At 33.3% G+C, this 23,677-nt stretch overlaps 2 protein-coding genes across 2 annotated transcripts in view; one reads left to right on the top strand and one right to left on the bottom strand.

Annotated features, from left to right (window-relative positions):
• Nucleotides 1–4,308, bottom strand: part of LOTGIDRAFT_153259 (hypothetical protein) — a gene marked incomplete at both ends in the record, with an annotated part of 4,738 nt that extends 430 nt beyond the window's left edge. Inside the window, one exon of the mRNA XM_009057167.1 lies at nt 4,230–4,308. Coding sequence (XP_009055415.1) covers nt 4,230–4,308 — 79 coding nt within the window. The remainder of the gene's footprint in view (nt 1–4,229) is intronic.
• A 9,394-nt stretch (nt 4,309–13,702) lies between these two features.
• Nucleotides 13,703–23,677, top strand: part of LOTGIDRAFT_105163 (hypothetical protein) — a gene marked incomplete at both ends in the record, with an annotated part of 109,846 nt that continues 99,871 nt past the window's right edge. Inside the window, one exon of the mRNA XM_009057166.1 lies at nt 13,703–18,889. Coding sequence (XP_009055414.1) covers nt 13,703–18,889 — 5,187 coding nt within the window. The remainder of the gene's footprint in view (nt 18,890–23,677) is intronic.

Raw genomic sequence — 23,677 nt, 5'->3', positions numbered from 1 at the left:
TTTATCACGATGCTCAGCACACTGAGTACATTTATAAACTAAGTCTGCAATTTGAGAGCTTAGGTTAGGCCACCATACACTTTGCATGGCTCGATCTCTGCATTTGGTTACACCCATATGACCTTCATGAAGTTTATCAAGAATTTCTAACCGCATTGAGCTTGGAATTAAAATACGCGATCCTCTCATCAGGATATTTTGTACTAAAGCGATTTCATGGCGTACAGCCCAATATGCTCTTAATGCACTACTGAAAATAACACGATCTGGCCATCCATGTTTAACATATTCTTTAATTTTAACACATACAGGATCGATTTCCTGTTGTTTAATAATTTCAGTTAAACGATTTTCAAGTTTCTTACAATTTTGAACTACGCCAGCTATCATGGCTTCACATTCTTTTGATAATTCTAAATCAGACTTATCTGCAGTAACCGATAAAGGTGCTCTGCTTAAAGCGTCAGCTATAATTAGATCACGACCGGGAACGTGACTAATTGTATATCTATACTTAAATAACCGTAATCTAAATCTCTGAATTCTTGCAGGTAGCTCATTTACACATTTGGTTCCTAACAATGAGATTAAAGGTTTATGATCTGTTTCGATATGAAATTTTATACCGATTAAATAATCTGAAAATTTATCACAAGCCCAGGTTACGCCTAGCGCTTCTTTATCAATTTGTGGATAATTTTGCTCTGCGGAAGTCATTGTTCTCGAGGCAAATAAAACAGGTTTCCAATCATCGTTGGAATTAGCTTTTTGAAAAAGTGCGGCTCCTAAACCAAACTTTGATGCATCAGCATTCACTTTTGTTTCGTGATTAGGATTATAATGTTTCAAAATTTTAGGTGAACATAATTCAACTTTAATTCTTTCAAAAGCATTTTGACGCCTATTTGTCCAAGTAAATTCTACTTTTGGCGATATTAATTCACGCAAAGGCTGTGTTAATTCAGCTAAATTAGGAGTGAATTTGCCTAATTGATGGATAACTCCCAAAATTCTGCGTATTCCATGAATATCAGTTGGAGGTTCCATATTACTTATTGCCTTTAATTTGTCGGGATCAGGTTCTATACCACCCTTACTGATAATATGTCCTAAAATTTTTACACGTGTTTGTGAAAATTTACATTTCGACAAATTTAAAGTTAATCCTGAAGTTTCAAGTTTTTCTAAAACTTGATTGAGCCTTTTATCATGTTCTGACTTAGTTTTGCCAAACACTAAAATATCGTCCATATGACATAATACACCTGAAAATCCGTCCGAGAGTTGCGACATACGTTTTTGAAAATATTCCGGTGCGGAATTTATTCCAAAAGGAAGACGATTAAACTCGTATCTCCCGAAAGGAGTCATAAAAGTGGTTAAGGAACGTGATTCCGGACTTATACCTATTTGAAAAAATCCACTATTGGCATCCAATTTTGACATATAGCATGCATCCGATAATTGACCCAATGTAGTTTCAACAGTTGGGAGCATATAATTTTCAACTAAAACATTTTTGTTTAGCATAGTAAAATCTACGCACAAACGAATCCGACCATCGTCCTTATCAATTGGTACGATTGGGAAACACCAATCAGTCGGTTTATCAACCTTAGAAATTACACCAGTGTCTAACAAATGTTTCAACTCGGTTTTAAGTTTTTCATATTGAGGCAGCTTAACTGCTCTAGATGTAACTACAGAATAAGGAACTGCATCTGGACGTAATCTAATAGTGTACTGTCCCTCTAGTTTCCCTAAACCAGTAAACAATTTTGGATATTTGTCAACAAAAGGTGATTTTGTGCCTACATCAATTTTATCTAATTTAAAACTAGAGTTATCACAACTGCTACTAATATTATTATCAGTGCGTTCTAAAAGATGTAAATCTAATATGGCAGGTATACCTAAAAGAGCTGTAGATAAATTCTTAATAACAAAAATATCTTGCTTACTACACTTATTACCTGTGCTTATATTAGCAGAAAACATACCTATAACAAATAATACCTCTTTACTAGGGCCATATAATACTTTGTTAGGCTTACTTAACTTAATCTTAGGATTTAATGATCTTATTCTATCATAAGCTTTTTCAGGAATAGATGTGACCTCTGCCCCTGAGTCTATCTTAAAATCTACATGAGCTTTATCTACATATGCATCAACCTTAAACAAATCTTTTGCATAAGACATATTATTAATATCTCCTGAAACAGTGCCTAGAAATATAAGTTCTGGATTAGTATCATTTCTAGCATTTACAGAAAAAACACGTTTGCTTTGGCAAAGTCTTTCAAAATGTCCTATTTTCTGACACTTCCTGCACTTCGCAGATGCTGCTGGACACTCATCTCGGCTATGCTTGGATCTTCCACATCTGTAACACTTATCATTCTGTGATGTCTTGTGTTGTGGATTTCCTGGTTTCTTGTAGTCTTTTGACTTCGTTGACTTTTGACTGTGAAATTTCTGTTTTGACATAACATTCACGTTTGCATTTACCGTATCTTCTCGTAAGACTTTATTCTGAGAAATAACAGTTTCTGTCTGCTTTGCTGCATCGATTGCTTTCTTCAGGGTTAAGGTGGAGTCTAGTTGTAACCTTCTAGATAAGTTCTCATCCTTAATACCCACTACAATACGATCACGTATTAATTGATCTCTAAGTGAACCATATTCACAGTATTCAGAAAGAGGATAGAGTGCTGTTATAAAACTATCTACCGATTCTCCTTCCTTCTGCACTCTAGAGTTGAATTGAGCACGTTCAAATATGACGTTTCTTCGGACTATGAACAAATCATTGAACTTTTGTCTGACCTCTGTGTACGTAATATTAACATCTGTGTCGACATTAAAACTTCGATAAATATCTTCAGATTCAGGACCCATGACGTATATAAGCATGTTGATCTGTTTGTCTTGACTCTCTTCACTGAGGCCAGATACTACTCTGTATCTATCGAATCTTCTCAACCATTTAGGCCATAACTAAGTTTCTTGAAAATTGAATTTCTCGGGAGGAGGAACTGTAGGTAATTTTACAGAATTAAAATTCGCGACACCATTCATATTGCTGGATGTAGGTCTAGTTGAAGTTGCTGTAGGCCTAGATGCACTACGAGAACTCGACTGTCCTTCTTCGTCCGACATTTTGTTTTTCTCTCCGCGACCACGTTTTCTAATTTTCACCAAATTTCTCAGTTATTATAGTCTATACATGTACATACCATTCACTATTCGTTACTTCTGAATCCAGTTAACTTCTGACACCATGTTTTATTATGTTGTTTATTCATAAAATAGAACGTAAGCAGTAATACAAATGGTTTAATATCGGCGATACATTACAGACTCGTAGGCCATTGGCAAGCTTCTAGAACAAGAGTGATCATAATCACGTGTCTCTCGTGATGACGTCATATAGCGGGAAATACAAACTTGTTATCTAACAGTACATAATACAACACAATGGACACCTTTAGTTTAGTTTTGTTTGGTTAGATTGCCAGATCTCCCTGGGTCTCACTTCATAAGCCGACAGCTGCACAAAAGATGGATCTGCCAGACATGTTTACATCCCTTGAATAATACAATCTGTTCGCTCATGCCGATGTAGACTACGTTACCTAATTCAACTTTAAAACTTTTTTCTTTTGGAATTAATTATGCATGAAGTTCGCAATATAAATTGAGCAGTATTCAAATGGTTTCTGTGAATCAAATAACTTATATACTTTACTTATAGCGTGACTTAGATTTCCCATATATATAAACGTGTGAAGCTATCGATTGATTGGATTAGGACTTTAAAGAACACGTCCAGTGGTCTGAAGATAACCTTATAGTGGTGATCGTATAATAAAAAGATTTTCAAAATGAAAAGACCACCATATGCAGTTTTAGTATGTTTAACCCTAATAGAATTATGGATAAATATTGAAGGTAAGGATATTATCTTGTCGTTTTTTCAAAATAGTATAAAACTCCATGATAGGCACAATTTTTAATCTTTTTTAATAAGCAGGAACTAAGTTTTTGAATTCTCCATAAGGGTTTGTTTAATAAACAATCGGTAGTATAGGACCTTATAGTGTATTAATAAATTGCAACCCATCTTCCGATGTTCTTTCCAAACATGTAAGAATCAACATAAATTTTTAATTTCGGATCAAACTCGGCCAATAAGAGTAGGCCCATAGAGACATCAGCTGACTTACCTGGTGTCATAACCATACGACAGAATCCCTGTATAATTCGATAAATCCATAAAATATGGTTATTATTGAAACTGGGCATGTTTCAAATCATAGGATAAATGCATTGATTACCATAACTAATTTCGGTTTGATACAGGATAAATGGTTTTCAGACGTAATCGAATCAGATTAACATAGGATAAAATCGACTTTGATTATACCTAGACGCTTTTTGCGCCTAATAAAAGCAGACTCTTTGCGGCTCACAGAGTTGTTTCAAACTCAAACAATTTAGTTCTATTGCCACTCTTTCAAAAATAAATAAATGTAGAATGCATTTTTTTTTAACCAATTATCACAAACACAAATTGTAGCTGTGGGACCAAAGGTAGAATTCCTTTTAGGTTAGCTGGTAAAAAAAAACTATACACAAAGAAAAAAGGTATCGCAACACCCAGATATGTAATGAAAATTAGGTAATGGCATCTCTTCGATACCAGTCATGAAGAAATGCATGTCTTTCACGTGTCCAATCTTCGGAACAAGGAAAACCTGTACTCTATGCAACTTGAAAAACATGTTTTAGGGATCTGTCACCGCAATACGTTCTACAGGTTATTGTTTTCTGTCAGAATTTAGCAATGGGTCCTTGACAACTCTGTACAGTCAGACGTTTGACTGAAAACTGGAATGGTGCAAATCGATGTCCCTCATGCACATAAAAGGTATAGAAAACCTTTTTTCAATCCCTTTAATATAATTGTTACTGTTCTGTGTCTTTTTAGGACAAAGTTGTTCATATTTTAATTTAGTGGTAAAAGACGAGAGACCCTCAGGGACACCTTCAGCCACCGTCTATCCAGTTTCGGTATTTGATTGTGCCAGGGCGTGTATCACTTCTTATGATACAGGGGTTTGTATCGCCATAAACTTTCACATTGATACATGTTATCTATTTTCTACTCAATCTAATTCATCAGATGTATTGAATGGTTCTACAACATGGATGAAAGACATTTGTTAACTGGTAAACGATTTTTGTACCAGAAAAGTATAATGTCGATGTGTCCTCATACTATGTTAGTCTCACAACTCCACAAACACTTTCAATCAATTAAAAACTAAAATAAATTTATTTGTTTGTTCATTAACTTTTTATACGCCCATAAGTTAATGTGCACGTATATTGCCGTCGCCCTTCCCCGTGAGTCGGTCCGTCAGTCTGTCCGTCAGTCTGCCAGTCCGTCAATATTTCATGTGAACACAATAGTTTTTTTTTTCATCTGATTTTAATGAAATTTGTTGTGATCAATTATATTGCCTAGATCTTGGTCAAGTTCGAATTTTAAAATTTAAGATATGAGAGCAGAGTGATTTGATTTATTTGATTTAATGCTATTAACATATATGGTGGAAAAACTCAAATATAAATAACTGACAATAAATTCAAACTACAAATGCATCATGAAGATCTTTTAAATGAGAAAATTGGTATGATATTTCGATTAATTTACCATAATTTACTCTCCCATTAATTTATCATAATTTTCTCTCTCTGCAATTTATTATACTTTACTCTCACATTGATTTATTATAGTTTGCTTTCTAATTGATTTGCCATACTTTAATCTTGCATTTATTTATCATACTTTATTCTTATATTCATTTATCATACTCTACTCTCACATTGTTTTATCATACTTTACTCTCACATTGATTAACCATACTTTACTCACACGTTAATTTATCATACTTTACTCTCGCATTAATTTATCAAATTTTTATCTCTTGTTAATTTATCATACTTTACTCTCGCATTAATTTATCAAATTTTTATCTCTTGTTAATTTATCATACTTTACTCTCGCATTAATTTATCAAATTAGTATCTCTTGTTAATTTATCATAATTTATCATTATTTATTTATTATCTTTACTCTTACATACTTTAATCTTGCATTGATTTGTCATACTTTACTCTCACAAGTATACGTGTTTTTGTGATACTTTTCATTATGAAATACTTCCTCACGTGAAAAGTTCATTAGCTTCTACCAATGTATCCCCTATGTGTTGTTATGGATTTATTTGCGGTTCGGATCATTAGCACTTGGTTTATTTATTGATATAGATTAACCATACTCTCATCATGATTTATCATGCTTGAATCTCATATCTCCTGATCATACTGACATCATGGTCTTCAGTGGTATTCAGTTAATGCCCTCGAAGACTTTTTTTGAGGGTTCGCTCGTAACTCAAAGAACTCCTCAGCTTACGTGCTTGATTTATCATACTTTACTTCCATGTTGTAAACGACACTATACGCATAAAGCTTAAAAAAACTAATTATAATATTCTTATTCCCTGTATTTTTCAACAGAAAGACTAAGACTAGCTAATAGACTAAAAGATACTGCTAGGCACATGATGATTAACGCTCTTGAAACATAAGATGTACGATCAAAAGAATCTTTTAAAAAAAGATTTCACCTTTTCAGTCTGTTAAGACTCGCGTTAAATTGTTTGCAATACAAAAGAAATTCCAGAAAAAGAATACAAAACATCATCCTGAAGTTTATCTGTTCAAACAAATGGTATAAATGGTTAGTCTACTTGGGAGAAATCAATAAAGTTGCTAATAATAATATATACGAATAAATGAATAGATTTTGAAAGACGAATAAATAGTTAAACTTGTTTTAGACCGAACCAGTGTTAGTGAGTTCGTGTATTCTGAAAAAAAGATCCATGCTTGCTTTGTAGATACACAATGACCAATCAAGATCTATTACAGATATTTATTCACATTTAGATACTGTCAAGATAAATGAATTTTTTCATCACAATTTTTCTTTACGCTTTGACAGCTCTGAGGGTAAATATCCCGATTGGTATAGGTTTAATTCAGTACATCAAATTAACAATTTATATTGAACCCAATATGAAGGTGAATTGTTTCAAATACCAGGTTCCTGAGGACAATATTAGTGCGTACTGAAGGAAACTTTCCTGGTATCTCCCCGTGTAAATAGTAAAATGTCGCAAAGTTATGTTCATTTGAATCTCTATGTTTGTTCTGAAATAATCCATTTCTGTCTAGCTACACGCTGCAATATTAAACGCAGTCTATTCCAAGGAATAACTTAATTATAAATTGATTTATCTTACTCTACTCATATACATGTATTGGTTCATCATACTTCACTCTCATATTGGTTCATCATACTTTACTCTCATATTGATTGATCATACTTTACTCTCATATTGATTGATCATACTTTACTCTCATATTGATTGATCATACTTTACTCTCATATTTTTTGATCATACTTTACTCTCATATTTTTTTATCATACTTTACTCTCATATTGGTTGATCATACTTTACTCTCATATTGATTGATCATACTTTACTCTCATATTGATTGATCATACTTTACTCACATATTGGTTTATCATATTTTACTCTCATATTGATTGATCATACTTTACTCTCATATTGATTTATCAGTCTTTACTCTCATATTGATTGATCATACTTTACTCTCATATTGGTTGATCATACTTTACTCTCATCTTGATTGATCATACTTTACTCTCATATTGATTGATCATACTTTACTCACATATTGGTTTATCATACTTTACTCTCATATTGATTGGTCATACTTTACTCTCACATTGATTTATCATAATTTACTCTCATATTGATTTACCAGTCTTTACTCTCATATTGATTGATCATACTTTACTCACATATTGGTTTATCATACTTTACTCTCATATTGATTGATCATACTTTACTCTCATATTGATTGATCATACTTTACTCTCATATTGATTGATCATACTTTACTCTCACATTGATTTATCATAATTTACTCTCATATTGATTTACCAGTCTTTACTCTCATATTGATTGATCATACTTTACTCACATATTGGTTTATCATACTTTACTCTCATATTGATTGATCATACTTTACTCTCATATTGATTGATCATACTTTACTCTCATATTGATTGATAATACTTTACTCTCAAATTGATTTATCATAATTTACTCTCATATTGATTTACCAGTCTTTACTCTCATATTGATTGATCATACTTTACTCTCATATTGAATGATCATACTTTACTCTCATATTGATTTACCAGTCTTTACTCTCATATTAATTGATAATACTTTACTCTCATATTGATCGATCATACTTTACTCTCACATTGATTTATCATTCTTTACTCTCATATTACATGGAAAAAGCGTCCAGTCGTTCGGATCGGACAAGGCCCCGTGTGCTACAGGCTTATGCCTAGGCCTACGTGCTGGATTTACAATAGCCTACTAAACTTCATTTCCTGTAACGTTCACCAGAAAGATTTGGTTTAGTTTAAAGACGAGATACTGCTAGGCACATGATGAATAATGCTCTAGAAATATAAGATCTACTATCACAGGAAGTTTTAAAAGAAGAATTCACCTTTTCAATCTCTTGAGACTGCATCAAATTGTTGGCAATACAAAAGAAATTCCAAGAAAAGAATACAAAATATCATCCTGAAGTTCAACTGTTCAAACAAATGAATAAGGTTTGAATGGTTAGTCTGCTTTTGAGAAATCAAAAGAATTATTAATGTACGTTGAAAAGATAATAATGAAATAGATTTAGAAAGATGTATAACAAGTTGTCATAGTCCGAATCAGAGTTAGTTAGCAGTGGCGTTTCTACTCGGGAAGTCGGAAATGACTGCCGCGGCCTTTGTCCCCACCCCTCATCCCTCCGTTTCAAATTTTATACAATTGGGTATTGTCAGGTGGTATTGCCCCCTCCATCTGATGCTTTATAGAAACTACATGAGGTAGAATTGATTGACTGTTAGTAAGGTCGTGTATTCTGAAATAACCGAAGACCAAGATAATGTCTAGGCAAGCAATTTTTTTATCACATTTTTCTTTGCGAACTTTGAGGGTATATTTGCCGATTGATACAGATTTAAATCGGTGCATCTGAATAGATACGTCTGCTACAAATTCGATTGCTCTGTTTTCACAAGAAATCAACTCATGACTCATGACATTTATGTCAGTTATGACCAACTGAATTTCTGCAAGGTTTGTTCATTTCTGTCTCGCTACACACTGCGATATTTGACCATTTCAGTAAACTCTGAGGTTTGCCCTTGATATGTTCTGTATATCATTTCTCATCATAAATTCCACCAAATTTAATTCGGACCTCACTTTTTTTTTCTCTTTTTCACATGGAACATTATGAGCGGAAACAATATTAACAGTATTGGTGTGTTCTAATTTTGTCAATTAAATGGAGTTACGTCCCTTCTATTATATGATAGACATTTTAATGTAGAGAAGGTACAATTTATATGTGTCAAGTGATGGTGATTTATAGACTAGTTAGACACAATTCTCCTCCTCTACTTTCTACTCTGTACTGTATCTATAATTCCACATCGTTCACCACACCGGTCATCACACATAATGCCGTCATTAACATTATCGGACAGTAAAAACCGAAAAAGGACATGAAGTCCAATGCAAAGTGACATCTTAGAAAGTGTCCACGGTACGAATTTGTTCAATTTCAGTACTGGATGGGAGGAATTTCAATTTTTAAAAACGATACAGGTAGGGTATCCATTATAATGAAATGGATAGTTTGTTAAACACGCCACTTTAATGATAATGTTTTCAAGGCAATACAATTTAATTGGTCAACTTCCAAATTAACTTCCAAAATCAGAAGAAAAACTATATTACCCAGTTAACAAACTATTTTCTGATTCAGTTATGGGCAGTAACTGAGATATCGTCAACTTTACTCGTTCGAGCACTTGACAAGAACCGAAATCGACTCAACATATTTAATGTCTGTTTACTTGTTCTAGACAACAATATAGTATTGTTTGTGATCTTTAATAAGTAATGTTCTATTATATAATACACTAATGTAGATACCTTTATAAAGGTAACAACATTTTAACAATGGGGATTTGTCGACTATGATCACTGTTGGACATTTATTCCAACTGGATCGGAAAACAGTCGTCTACGCTGTTTGGAATAATCAAGGCAACCCGCTGACGACGGCTCTAATAACTTTCTTCTCTTCGAGAACTTTGCAAATAGAAGCTCTTCGAGCATTCAATCCAAGGAACTGCCAGTTGGTCTCTCTGTGCCGATTTAGCCAAGTCAACACAAGTTTCCTTATTTTACTATTTATGTTGATTTGTGTATTTTGTATGTGTAGTCCCTGATCCCCAAAGAAATATAATTTATTTGTCTTGTTGTTAACCAACACCTCATCGACATCCTCTACATTTCACTGATATTCAACATCTAGCTCATACCTGAAGATGACAGTATACGATCCTTAATGACTAATGAGACATCAAGCTGTAATGGATGTCAAATGTCCATTCGCTGACGGTGAATTAAGTCATGATTATCTGTTTATCATGATGAACCTGAACACGGTTCTGAATTATAACAGATTGTTCCGTTTGTGGACCCCTTGTCTTATTGCGGAATGTGAATATCGAGAAAATTCGAAGATCGAAATCATCAGACTTGATAATCTCTAGAACTGAGACTTAATGATAGACACCATACTATCATCAACAATACAGTATATCATAAGGGTAAATATCATTGAATTGTCATTAAACATCGCTTGTTATAAGTAATCTAAAATCTTATCCTTCTATCGGTTTGAATTAATGACGTCCAGAACAATCTTAATGAACCTTATTGTTTTGATTTGATCTATCTGATAATCTTCAACACAATCTACAAATCTATTTTCATTTGTTCGGGAAAATCATGAAGTATTTGCTGATTGTTTCTTCATTAAAATAGTAGTAAAAAAAACCTATGACAAAAGGATCTACGTCAAGTATTCCATCTTCACAATCTCAAGATAGGATACGTGTAGGCCCTATTACGAACTCCGTTTAATACCCCGACACTATTAGGAACTCGTCTTGTGTCTTGGAAGCCCTGGACAGCGTTCTATCCAATCAAATCGCTGCATGCTACAGGGAAAGTTCCTTCTAGACGGAGTTCTCTATAGCTTTTCATTAAATGCGTATTTGCCGCTGCAGTAATAATCGTTGTGTTTGTTTGTTTGATCTCATTATATGGCATGTCATGGATTATATGCAAATGCTTTAGAAAGTGCTTCGCCGCTAATGTTAAAACGAATTATTTTAATTTGGGAGATCATATTATTTAATTCTATTTATCCACATAAATGTTGATATATTTACATTTTCTATTGAAAATCTATAATAAGGGTTGTAAATTGTAGAGGTATAGAGGGAGAGGGGGGGAGGGGGGGTTATCAATAGTTATTAATTAAAGTTATAAGAATAATGTAATATAAGGTGTCAGGGAGGCGAGAATAACAACACCTGTATTATTGTACCTGACATTTATTAATATATTATACTTACTGTGTATATTATATTAGTTTATTATTGTATAACTATACTATATACAATACTATTTATCTTTAGATGAGCGGGGGACAATAATTGACAATAAACTCTCGTTTAGTTCTATCAAGAACCTTCCTAGTCCTCTGCATGATTGTGCTACAAAACTATATTTCTATGTAATTTTCTGTGAAAAACGCTATGAAATGTTGTTATAACCTCAGGCCGTCTAAAGCCCATCACCTGTACAACTATAATAAAATCAAAGGTAAAATAGTGCCCGAGGGGTGAGGATATATCAAAATATGGGATTAAGACCCAATCAAAATATACATTTATATGGATCAAGATTGAGCACCAAATAGTTTCAATATTTAGATAATCTCTTCACTTCATTTCACTTCACACGTGTTTTTACCCGCAATTGATCTTAGATATAGAACAAATATATTTCATTTCAAATAAATATCTACAATGAAGGACAATTTGTGAGCATATATAGGCCTACTTTTTGCAACTTTTTCCATTTCCAATTGTGAAGTGCTCTGCTAGAAATGATTATATTTAATTCTCCACTCTATGCTGCAGACATGACAAGAGAAAGGGGGTATGGAAGGTTTACCACTATCAGCACCACGGAATACATTGTTTTTCACTATTGGTCTACAGGTATATTTTTTCGTTGTAAAATGACTAAGAGTATATAAGTTATTAGACATAGTTTATAGGTAAGATATGAATCATCTATAGAGAAATATATTTTATATTGACATCGTGACAGTTACAGACTTCAATTTTATTTCGGCCTATAATCAATCAATTTTATAATTTTCGAAATTCGCATTTTACTCACACAGTTTACAAAAAAATTAGTAATTCGGTGTTGGAAATTTGGCTGCCTTTTTAAAATAACACATTTGATAATTTATTGAGATTCTTTAGATAATGACCCACATATTTTTAGATAAAATAGGATTCGAAACGCCACTATTTTAGTAACATAATTTACATTGGATTTCTGACATCATCCTTTTTTTCACCATTGAAAGTCGAAATTTAAAAAAAGGAACCCCTGGAAGTCGTGATTATCAATAGGTCACAATGCCTTTTGGACAATTTTAAAGCTAGTTATCGCTCAATTTCAAATTGGCTTTAATTTTGTTATGTAGCCTTTTGATGCTGAAGGGCATGTTTTAATAAAGTAGGAAAGTGAAAAGAAAGTCTATTTAAATTTGTCATCTAACAATTTGATGCTGAAATCCCTAAATCAACGAATTTCACCAATGTTACACCGTTTGAACACACCGAAACTTGTAATGTTTTGTCTCAAACAGTAAATAATTTTTTTCTTGTCGAAATCCTCAAAGAAAAGACGGATAATACAAATAATTGTCGGAAATCCGAATTGTTTCACATTCTTTTTCAGTCACCACATCGAGAAGAATTACGCGATTTGATTGGTTAATGTTTATGTCAATCACAATAAAGTGGGTGGAGCTTAAAGGGATTGAACTCCACAGCTACCATAATACAGTCAACTTTACACTGTACAACATACTAGGACTATACGATTGTTTAGATCAAAAATATGAGTTAAAATTAACAGTTTCTGGATTATTTGAAAGACTAATGAACTATGTAAGAGTGTATATATGAAAATTGTGTATAATTTTGATGGATATATGGGTATTTTAGAAGTTTTAGACGATGTGTTTTGGTTATAATAGTAGGAACGAGTAGTGTGTGTAACCTGCAGTGTATACGCGTGGTTTACTTCACAAGATCTCACTTGATATCAAAGCAAGCTAATTTTAGCAAAAAGTCAACTGTTTTTATCTATATTCAATCGCTTATAATGTGTACACAGACTAATATGAAATCATCTTTTCTTGGAGTATGAAACAAGGGGCTAGAAGTGATAGAAAATGTGGAATCTATCTTGATAAACAATAATCGTGATCAACTCACCTGGATTTTACCTGTACCGTGTGTTGTAATTAGCGCAACAATAACATGGAGGCCAGTTCGAAAATGATGGTTTCTAAATTTCACACATCAATTCCACATAGGACTAAACATCGAATAATATATCTGCTGTTATTGCATTTTCTAGTGGAATTTGCACAGGGAAATGGACCAGGTGATGATAGAGTTAATTTTGAAACAACAGAAGGGCTACCCCCTGGGACTACTTTAGGTGTTATTCCAACTCGGTCCGGTTATACATATCAGTTAGATAGACCTAATAAATATTTTGTGTTAAATAGCTCTTCAGGTGTATTAGTAAATAAACTTGTTTTAGATCGAGACACATCACAATTTTCTCAGGATGTAATTAATTTATTCGCTCTCGGCTCAAAATCACAAAATCCCCCACACCCTGTGGAAATTTTAATCAAAATTTTAGACATTAATGACAATCGTCCAGTTTTCCAAGAACAAGCAATGAATATTTCATTTGGGGAAAATGCCAAAGGTGCACAACATATCATAGTGACAGCTACTGACATTGATTTAAGTGAAAACGGCACAGTGTCACAATATGACATCATATCCGGAAATCACGAAGGAAAATTCCAATTAATTGTTCCAAGTTCGAGTTCTCCCTTTATGTATATAGAAGTGATTGGTGATTTAGATCGAGAATTAAAAGATCAATATATTTTGAATATATCTGCAAGAGATAATGGCATTCCACCACTTTATGGATTTTTATCTGTGAATATTTCCGTCTCGGATGTGAATGACAATCCACCAATTTTTAATCCAAGTGAATACAAAAAGAAGATCTTGGAGGATGCAAAAATCGGACAATCTGTGATACGAGTTATAGCATCAGATGCTGATTCTGGGCTCAATAAAGAAATTGTTTACAGTTTACTGGATGAAACAGGACAATTTATGATCGAGGAAAAAACGGGAATTGTTCGGACACTAACAAAACCATTAAAATGTAGTCGTGTTTGTGGAAGATCTCTTTCTTGTAGTCCATATAGCTGTCTCTTAACTGTAATTGCTGAAGATCGAGGCACACCAGCTCTCTCTGATCAAGCCTATATCAGTGTTAGTATAGTGGACACAAATGATCATAGCCCAGTTATTATCTTCGATCACGTTCCAGACAATTCTAAAGATTATTCTTCCGTAGATGAAAACACAGAACCTGGAAAACGTGTGGCTTCCATCAGTGTTCAGGATGCAGACACAGGCATCAACAGTGAAACTTCTATTCAAATCACTCGTGGAAATGAACTTGGACATTTCAAACTTTTCAGTTTTTTCACTTTGAACATTATTCGAGTTGCTGGACATTTGGATAGAGAAAAACTAAATTTTTATAATTTGACAGTTGTGGCCACTGATAAAGGAATTCCTCCAAGAAGTTCTACAGCTTTTCTTATCATCAAAATTAATGATGCCAATGATCATGCTCCAGTTTTTGAAAGATCAGAATATTCTGTGGAGTTGCAAGAAACATCTCTTCCAGAAAGTTTTGTTGCTAGTGTCAAGGCTACTGATCTGGATTCTGGATTGAACTCTGATCTTGTATACACCATTGAGGATGGAAATTCTAATGGTTGGTTTAAAATTGACAGTGGAACTGGTTTGATGACAATCCAATCTCCTTTGGATCATGAAATCATGTCATCAGTCAAGATGAATGTTTCTGCAAGAGATGGTGGTTCTCAACCTTTTGTCAGTTTTACCCAAGTCTCTGTTGTGATCCTGGATGAAAATGATGAAATTCCCACTTTTAACCAATCTGTCTATCCAATCAACATGGAGGAGAACTTGGCAAGTGGTATTGAAGTTGTGACAATCAAAGCTGAAGATAGAGATAGAGGCATTAATGGAACTATCAAGTACTCATTCCATCCAGATGTTCATGGACAGTACCCAAATACTTTTACATTAGATCAAAATTCAGGAAAAATTACCACTTTAAAATCATTTGATCGTGAATCTGTGTCAGCCTACACTTTGAAATTGATTGCAAGAGATCAAGGCATTCCGTCATTGTCATCAACAACCACTATCAACATCAGAGTACTGGATGTGAACGACAATACACCCAAATTTTACCCAGATATAATCTATGGAAACATCCAAGAGAATCGCCAATCAGGCACAGAGGTTGTCAGGGTAGCTGCAGTTGATCCTGATGAAGGTGAAAATGGTAGAATCACTTATTCCATAGTTGGCAATGATTTTAATAGCTTCCAAATTGACAGTGGTACTGGATGGATCAGGACTACCAGACAACTAAATCGTAATGCTGGTAAAAAGTATGACTTGGTGATCCGAGCTGTTGATGGGAAAGGAAGATCAGCAACAAATGATGCTTCCGTCAAAATTTCTGTCACTGCTGTGGATGAGGTTGCTCCTGTTTTTAGAAAAAGGTCTTATGCTTTTGAAATTGATGAAGATGGAGATGATGCTAGAAATCAAATTGGTCGTAGAGTAGGTGTTGTATCGGCTTCTTCTACCACAGGTTCACCAGCCTACTCGATTGCTGGTGGCGATCAATTTGGAGTCTTTAGCATCAATGATCAAACAGGGGAGATAACCACTAATAAAAAGATTGACAGAGAAGAAAAGGATGAGTATGATCTAAAAGTTTTAGCTATCGGTCCATCCAAATTTAGACAGGTTATTGTGACTGTCAAAGTAAAAGATATAAATGACAATTCACCAAGATTTAGATCATCAGCAATGTCAGTAGAGGTGATTGAAGATTGGCCTATAGGGCATAACATCTTCTTAGCAGAAGCAATTGATGCAGATGATGGGGTCAATGGTAAAGTAACCTACAGATTACAGACCAGTTCCGATTATTTTGGCATCAAGTCACCTACTGGAGTCATCTATCTTAAGAAAGCAGTTGTTAATCTTCCAGTTTCCTCATTTGATTTGAAAATAATTGCTACAGATGGTGGATCTCCACAAAAATCATCCCTTTTAGAGCTTCATATTAATATTATTGATGTTAATGACCACACTCCAGTTTTCCAGAAAAATCAGTATGAAGTTTCCATCTATGAATCCAAACCAGTAAATGAAATTATCTTTCAACTTCTGGCCACTGATGATGACAAGGGTAAAAACAGTGAAATGTTTTTCAAAATAATCAGAGGCAATGATCACAATCGTTTTGGAATCTTTCCTGATGGAACTTTGTATGTAGCTCACCAACTGGACAGAGAAGAACATGATTTGTACATGGTGACAGTGGTAGTTTGTGATCGTGGGGAATCACCAAGAAGTTCGACCTCAAACATCACCATCAATATTTTAGATGATAACGACAATACCCCAGTCTTCATGAATTCAACCTTCCACTTTTATGTGTCTGAAAATCAGCCTTCTCTATCCTACATTGGTCAAGTCATGGCCAAAGATGCCGATTCTGGACCAAATGCTGAGTTAACCTTCTGGGGTGATGGTCAGAAGAACTTTACGATTGATGCTCCTACTGGAAGAATTTACACAGCAAGACAGTTCAATCGTGAATATGTTCTTAAGACCACCAACAATGATTTCTTCTCTTTTTACATCTATGTCAAGGATAATGGAAGAAAACCAAATCAAGCTCGAGCTTTGATCAAAGTTCATATACAGGATGAAAATGACAATCCACCTGTTTTCCCACGACATATTTACACTGCATCTGTAATGGAAGATTCTGGCCCAAACACCAATATAACAATTGTTACAGCAGTTGATGCAGATGATGGACCAAATGCTGTCATCAAATATTCCATATCAGAGAGTGATTCAGATTTAAAATTTAACATCCGAGAAGCCACTGGTCAGATTTATTTAACTGGTAAAATAAACCGAGAAGAACAGTCAAGCTATACCTTAGTTGTTACAGCAACAGATTCTGGAGACACAGTCCAGCATAGTTCTTCAACAACTGTCATTATTTCAGTTGCAGATATAAATGACAATAAGCCTGTTTCAAAATCAGCTGCCTTCCAGAAGAGTGTAGATCTGTCAGAATCTGTTCCTTTGGGTTACCACATCACAACCTTTACTGCCATTGATGCTGATAGTGGCAACAATGCTGTTCTATTCTTTAACATTGTTAGTGGAAATAATGACAATACTTTCAACATTGATGCGTATTCTGGTCGTATGTACCTAACAAGAACTCTGGACTATGAACGTAAAGCTCAATATGATCTTGAAATCAGTGTATCTGATGCTGGTTCTCCATCTTTGTCAACTACCCATAACTTCATTGTACAGGTAATGGATGCGAATGACAATATTCCAGTTTTTCAAGACACATCATCATCAGTTACAATATCAGAATCTAAGAGAGTAAACAGCAGTGTAACCATAGTCAGAGCTACAGATAAGGATTCTGGAGGTAATGGTCGTGTCCAGTATATTATAGCTAAACAAGAACCTGTTCCAGACCATGCTCCAAACCATTTTAGAATTGACGTATTTTCAGGAGAGATTTTTATTCAAAGAGAAATTGACAGAGAACAGACTGACAAATTCTTTTTAACTATCATAGCTACTGATATGGCAGTTCCTGTATATAAACGATTATCAGCAATGAAGACTATTACCATTATTGTGACAGACATCAATGATCATGCTCCAGTTTTTGAATCTATGAATGCTATGGTTGTTCCCGCAAGAAGCAAAAGAGGTTATAAAATTGGAACTGTATTAGCACGTGATCAGGATGCTGGAAACAATGGGTTGGTAGCTTATCAAATGGTAGCTGGTGATACCTCCTTATTTTCTCTTCAATCAACTACAGGAGAATTAACTCTTTCTCAAGACCTTCCTGCATCAGCAATATATCATACAATCACAGTACAGGCCCAGGATGATGGTGGACGAGATGTTTTAGGACAAAAATCTACCAGGATGGAAATGACGATTATTATATCAAGCTCTAATGATGGACCTATTTTCACGAACATTAAAGCTGGCAATATTGAGGAAAATGAACCTCCGGGAAAAGGAGTGACTAACATTCAAGCTTCAGCAACCCAATCAGGAGTAAATGTGGAGTATTATGTGACAAAGATTTTGGCAAATTCTGTGCCACAGCCTCGGTATTTTTCTATTGATAAACTTAATGGATTAATGAAAACAACCCAAGTTTTAGACCGGGAGTATTTGCCAGAAATATTTGAAGTGGAAGTTACAGCTATTGAAGTTGGTGGTAGTTCTCCAAAAACTAGGAGCACTAAGGTAAGAACAATTTATTTTCAATGGGAGTTGGGTACAGCACAACTATACAAAAAATATTTTCCTGATCTCACATAATCTGATGAATTTCAATATCTTAAATTTGTGGATAGGACTGTGAAATATGTATCATTGGTTTGTGATAAAATAAAATGTCTCTTATAAATATATTTTATCAGTTTGATTAAAGTAATTATTGATGTAAAGACACTACAGTCTAAAACTTTCAATCTGATTTGAAGCGAGAGGGCAAGTTTATTGAAAGATAAAAGTTATTTAAACTACTAGCACAATGTGAAAACAAGATATTTTCAGTTTAAAATGGATGTTGTTTTGTATTTACCTAGCCTTGCATTACAAGTATTTATTTGAAATGTAAAAGTTGGTTGTCTTGTTGACTTGGTCTGACTTTACTGGCCATTAAAAGCAGGTGTGTGGATAAATTAAGAAAGGATATGACAAAATCATAAAGAATATTTTGAATATGAGTAGATTTGGTAGAATACAACCCCTCATGATTGACCCTCTGTGAGCAGATAATCTTTTATGAGCACAAACAATTAGACCAGACCTTTTTATTGTCATAGTGTCAATTTAGGGATACGCTATGCCCCCATTATCCTTAATTTCTATAGATGTATTGTATACTACTGGCCATTCCGCACGACCCTTGGCTTCAATATATCCAATATTGGACGACATGTACTCAACATTACAAAGAAAATGTATCTATTGTTCACCATGCAATATGAAAGGATCAAGATTTTTTATTAAAAATTGTTCACAATATGTGTTTGTTTGGCCCAGTGGCCATTTTAATTTGAAATTCAGAGTGGATAAAAAACCTTCAATCCCCTACTGTGAATTTTTAAGCTTCTTAATGCAAATGAAATAAAACTTTTGAAATATAAAATAGTGCGATTTGGGTTCATGTGGGAAAATGTCCTAAAACATGTTTAAACCTGACTTTTATATGGTTGTTCAATACTTGAATGAATCATATATTGAAATGTTTCAATTGAAATTCAAATCATGTTCATTTGTTCTTTTATTTTATATTCATGGTTGTTAAAAGTTTTTTACTCTCTATGTTATGACTGGTGTAAAAATGCAAATTTTTTATGTAGGCGACTTTGATTTGTGTGAAATTTCAATGGGCTAGAATGTTAGACTAATTTTATTTGTGGGTTTTTCTGGACCATTCTCACTTTAGTTTTGAGACTAAGGTTATATTTTAACACAAATTTTCCAATGGGGATAACAGGACTAGCTTGGCTATTAGAGACGTCTATTAGGTTTAGAGTGATGATCTTGTGTCCAAATAAACAACTTTACTGTCTAGAAACAGTGGTCAGTTGTGATGTTAAAAATTTGATAAACATAATGACGGTTTGGTCACCATTTTGTGATAAATGTACATAGTAACACGGTGTGCTATTGTTCTATTTGACGCAGGCCATGATTGATGTTCTGTCACAGGTATTCAGTTTCCTGTATGTTGTCGAATACTACCCACCTTACCTCCTGTACTTCAAATCAACCGTGACAAGATAGCCGCCTGGGGCAATGTTTGTAAATGTATAGTAACATTATTGTCAATTTGAAAGAATTTCTTCCATTTGACTGCAGGTTTCAAATATCTTGTTAGATATTCTTATTTCCTACTTATAAATAGTCTTTAATTTTGCTGGGTCTAAGCTGAATTTCAGATATTTTCATATTTCAATGATGACTTGAGGATTACAGGCATTTGTATACATTTTATCTTTCTGACTCTGCTGTTTAGGACACCATTCAGTTCGTCTGTACTTTTGAGATGATTGTATTTCTTAAAGTTCATTATTCACAGCCTTGACCATACAAAAGGATCCTTTTCTAGTGCACTGAATTATTTGATAACTCAGACTGAATTGCATAATTCTTACCAATGATGTAATATGAAACAATGTTCACATGTTCTATTTGAGAACATCTAGCTGAACATATCCTTGTCTACTTGAACATGTTTTTCTTAATTCTTACGTCAAGTGAACACTAGTGACTGTTTACTGTCCACTGTGGGAACGGTCATTTAAACTAATCTGTCAAATTTCTACATCTAATTGTTTGGTACTTTAATTTGGTGGGAAAATCCAAACAGACGTCATATAACATAGATACACTGATACAAGTATTTTAACATTATAACATTGATGGCTAACCTGTTAAAATGTTAAAAGCCATTTGAAAAAAAATTTTCTAAAACATAATTTGTGTTATTAAATGCAATAAAGCTGAAGAAATGAATGAAAAAAAACTTCCACTAAGTAATTCAATCAAAAGTTCAAAGCAAAGGTGATTTTTTTCTGAAAACTGCACAATCTCTTAATCATGTGTACATAAAGAAAGCAACTATTTTAAAATGTATATTTTGGATAAAATTTTTATTTTGAAACACAAAGCATTTGAAGTTTGTAAAATGAGCATTGATTAAAGGATATTTAAACTGTAGTTGAACATGTGTACCAATAATTGATCACAATGTGGTGAACATAAAATAATGTCTATACAATATTGATTTCATTTTCTAACCAGAAAATTTATTTAAATTATGTCGATTATGCAATAAGCTGTGCATTATACAATTTGTTTTGAATTTAAATAACATTTCAAAGTTCAAAGGTTTTTTTTTTTCACTACTCATTATTGTATTTAGTTTGTTGCAGTATAATTTGGGGGTTATGTTGACTATCAAGAAGAGAAGCTGAGATAAACCCAAGAGTGGCCTCAGGTTTAAGGACAACTGTTTTGTAAGACCTGGCTGATTTTAGTAACAAACGACCATGCAGACGACAGTTTCTTAACTGAAGGACCACTAGCTGTCAGTTAAAAATCATTGTATCATGAATTAAAGATTATAGCAATGGACATTAAAAACGACTACTTTCATTTCACTGTAAAAGCATAGCCAAAACCATTGTTTGACAAATGAATCTAATTAATAATTAATGATGATTTGGCTAATTAATTTCTTAATTAGATTAGTTCAAGCTTTTTAAGGTCAGATGCTAATTGCAGTTTTTAGCTATTTTGTATATGTAGGAATTAGATTAGGTTTTGAACAGTTAACCAGTAACAAAATGTTTTGAATTGATTATTTATAAGCCTGGATAATTTAATTTTACAGTGATTAAAATATCTAGTTAAATATCATTAACATATTGTGACTAATTGACAGGTAATCAATTATTAAATTAGGACAAAAATAAAAAAATTTCAATTAAAATTGATCCTGAATTTGCGATAATCTTAAAAAGTGAAATGGGTGCTCACTGTATAGGGTAGGGGTCATGGCATATTTTTTTCTTGAACACCTGATTTTACTGTAGGACTTGGGTTTTCAATGTCTTCAAGAGAATCTGTATTCTGTTACATAACTGAAAGACAGGATAAGCTTATGGTTTTATAATTAGTTTTTAGAATATATTGGTTAAAATCATCAAGTGTAAGAAGTATCACAGAAACATGAAATCTATCTTAAACTTATAGATATTGCTGTAGGCTTCAAAATGAAATTTGTGTGTAATTAATTGTCATGGAAACAAGATGAAATATACCTGTGTATAGACTGTATAATAACTAGATAGTACTGTAATTTACCTGTCCAGGGAGGAGAGAGAATTTATAATTTATCTTGATTACATTTGATTTATCTTGATTTATCTTGATTTATCTTATCTTTACCTCCATTGTGATGGCTGTGTCTTTGTTTTCTGATGGGTTTAGAGATTAAAGGGATTAAGGTTGATCTCTGACGCTTTAATTATATACATCGCTACAAGTGATACAATTATAATATATAAAAATTGATTAAAATTTGAAAGAATTTTGAATTTAATTGAACTTTGACATACTTCAAATCTTAAATTTCATTTTGACTGCAAATTTATTTTCTGCTGCTATGATCTCTGTTTCAACATTGGCTATAGTGAGGACATCTGTAGTGAACATAGTATGTGTTATAAGTAGATGATAAAGTTTACCCAATTAAATTGACTGTAAATTATTTATTTAAATTATTAGTTAGGAGAATTAGGAAGATTAGTGACAAGGTCTTGACACTTCAGATTTCTTATCATTTACAGATTATAGTTATACTTATTTATCATAATATTTCAATTTGAGATTATTAAATAATCATGAAACCTCAAATCAATTAAAATGTCTGAGAGACTGAAGCTGTTTGTTTACTGGTTTACTATTTGATGCTCTGTGATGAACTTGAGCTATTTTTAAGCCTAATTCAGACATGACTGGCAATTACAGCAGAAACAAAAGTCCAGATATACTGTGATAGACAACCTTTGAGAGGCTGAGTATTTAGGTATGAATGATTAATAGTTTTTGAGTCTCTATCTAAAGAGATACTACAGCCAATTCAGCAGTCAATACTGGCAAATTTAGAAAACCAACAGTCGTAAGACACAGTAAACAGTTTTGTCAGATTTGCTCTAAATTTTCAAACCCCTGGATACAAATGGTAATATTAAAGGACCCATTAAATGTAAATTTAATAGAACTATAAATATCAATTTCTGACATTGATTGACAGACGTGAAATTTAGATTTGATTTGAATTCAATTGATTACAATCATACCAAGATTTTAAGGACATAAAGTGTAAATTATATTTGAATATGAACAGATTAAGGTATTAGGAGATATTTTAGGGGATAAAGGAGTATTAGGCTATATATCAGGATTAACCACCAGTAGTTTTTGCATAACATTCAAGATTTTGATGTAGGTCAC

This window comes from Lottia gigantea (genome assembly GCF_000327385.1).
Source record: "Lottia gigantea unplaced genomic scaffold LOTGIsca_3, whole genome shotgun sequence".
In the NCBI taxonomy this organism is placed as follows: Eukaryota; Metazoa; Mollusca; class Gastropoda; family Lottiidae; genus Lottia; species Lottia gigantea.
This window is presented reverse-complemented; position numbering and strand designations above follow the sequence as displayed.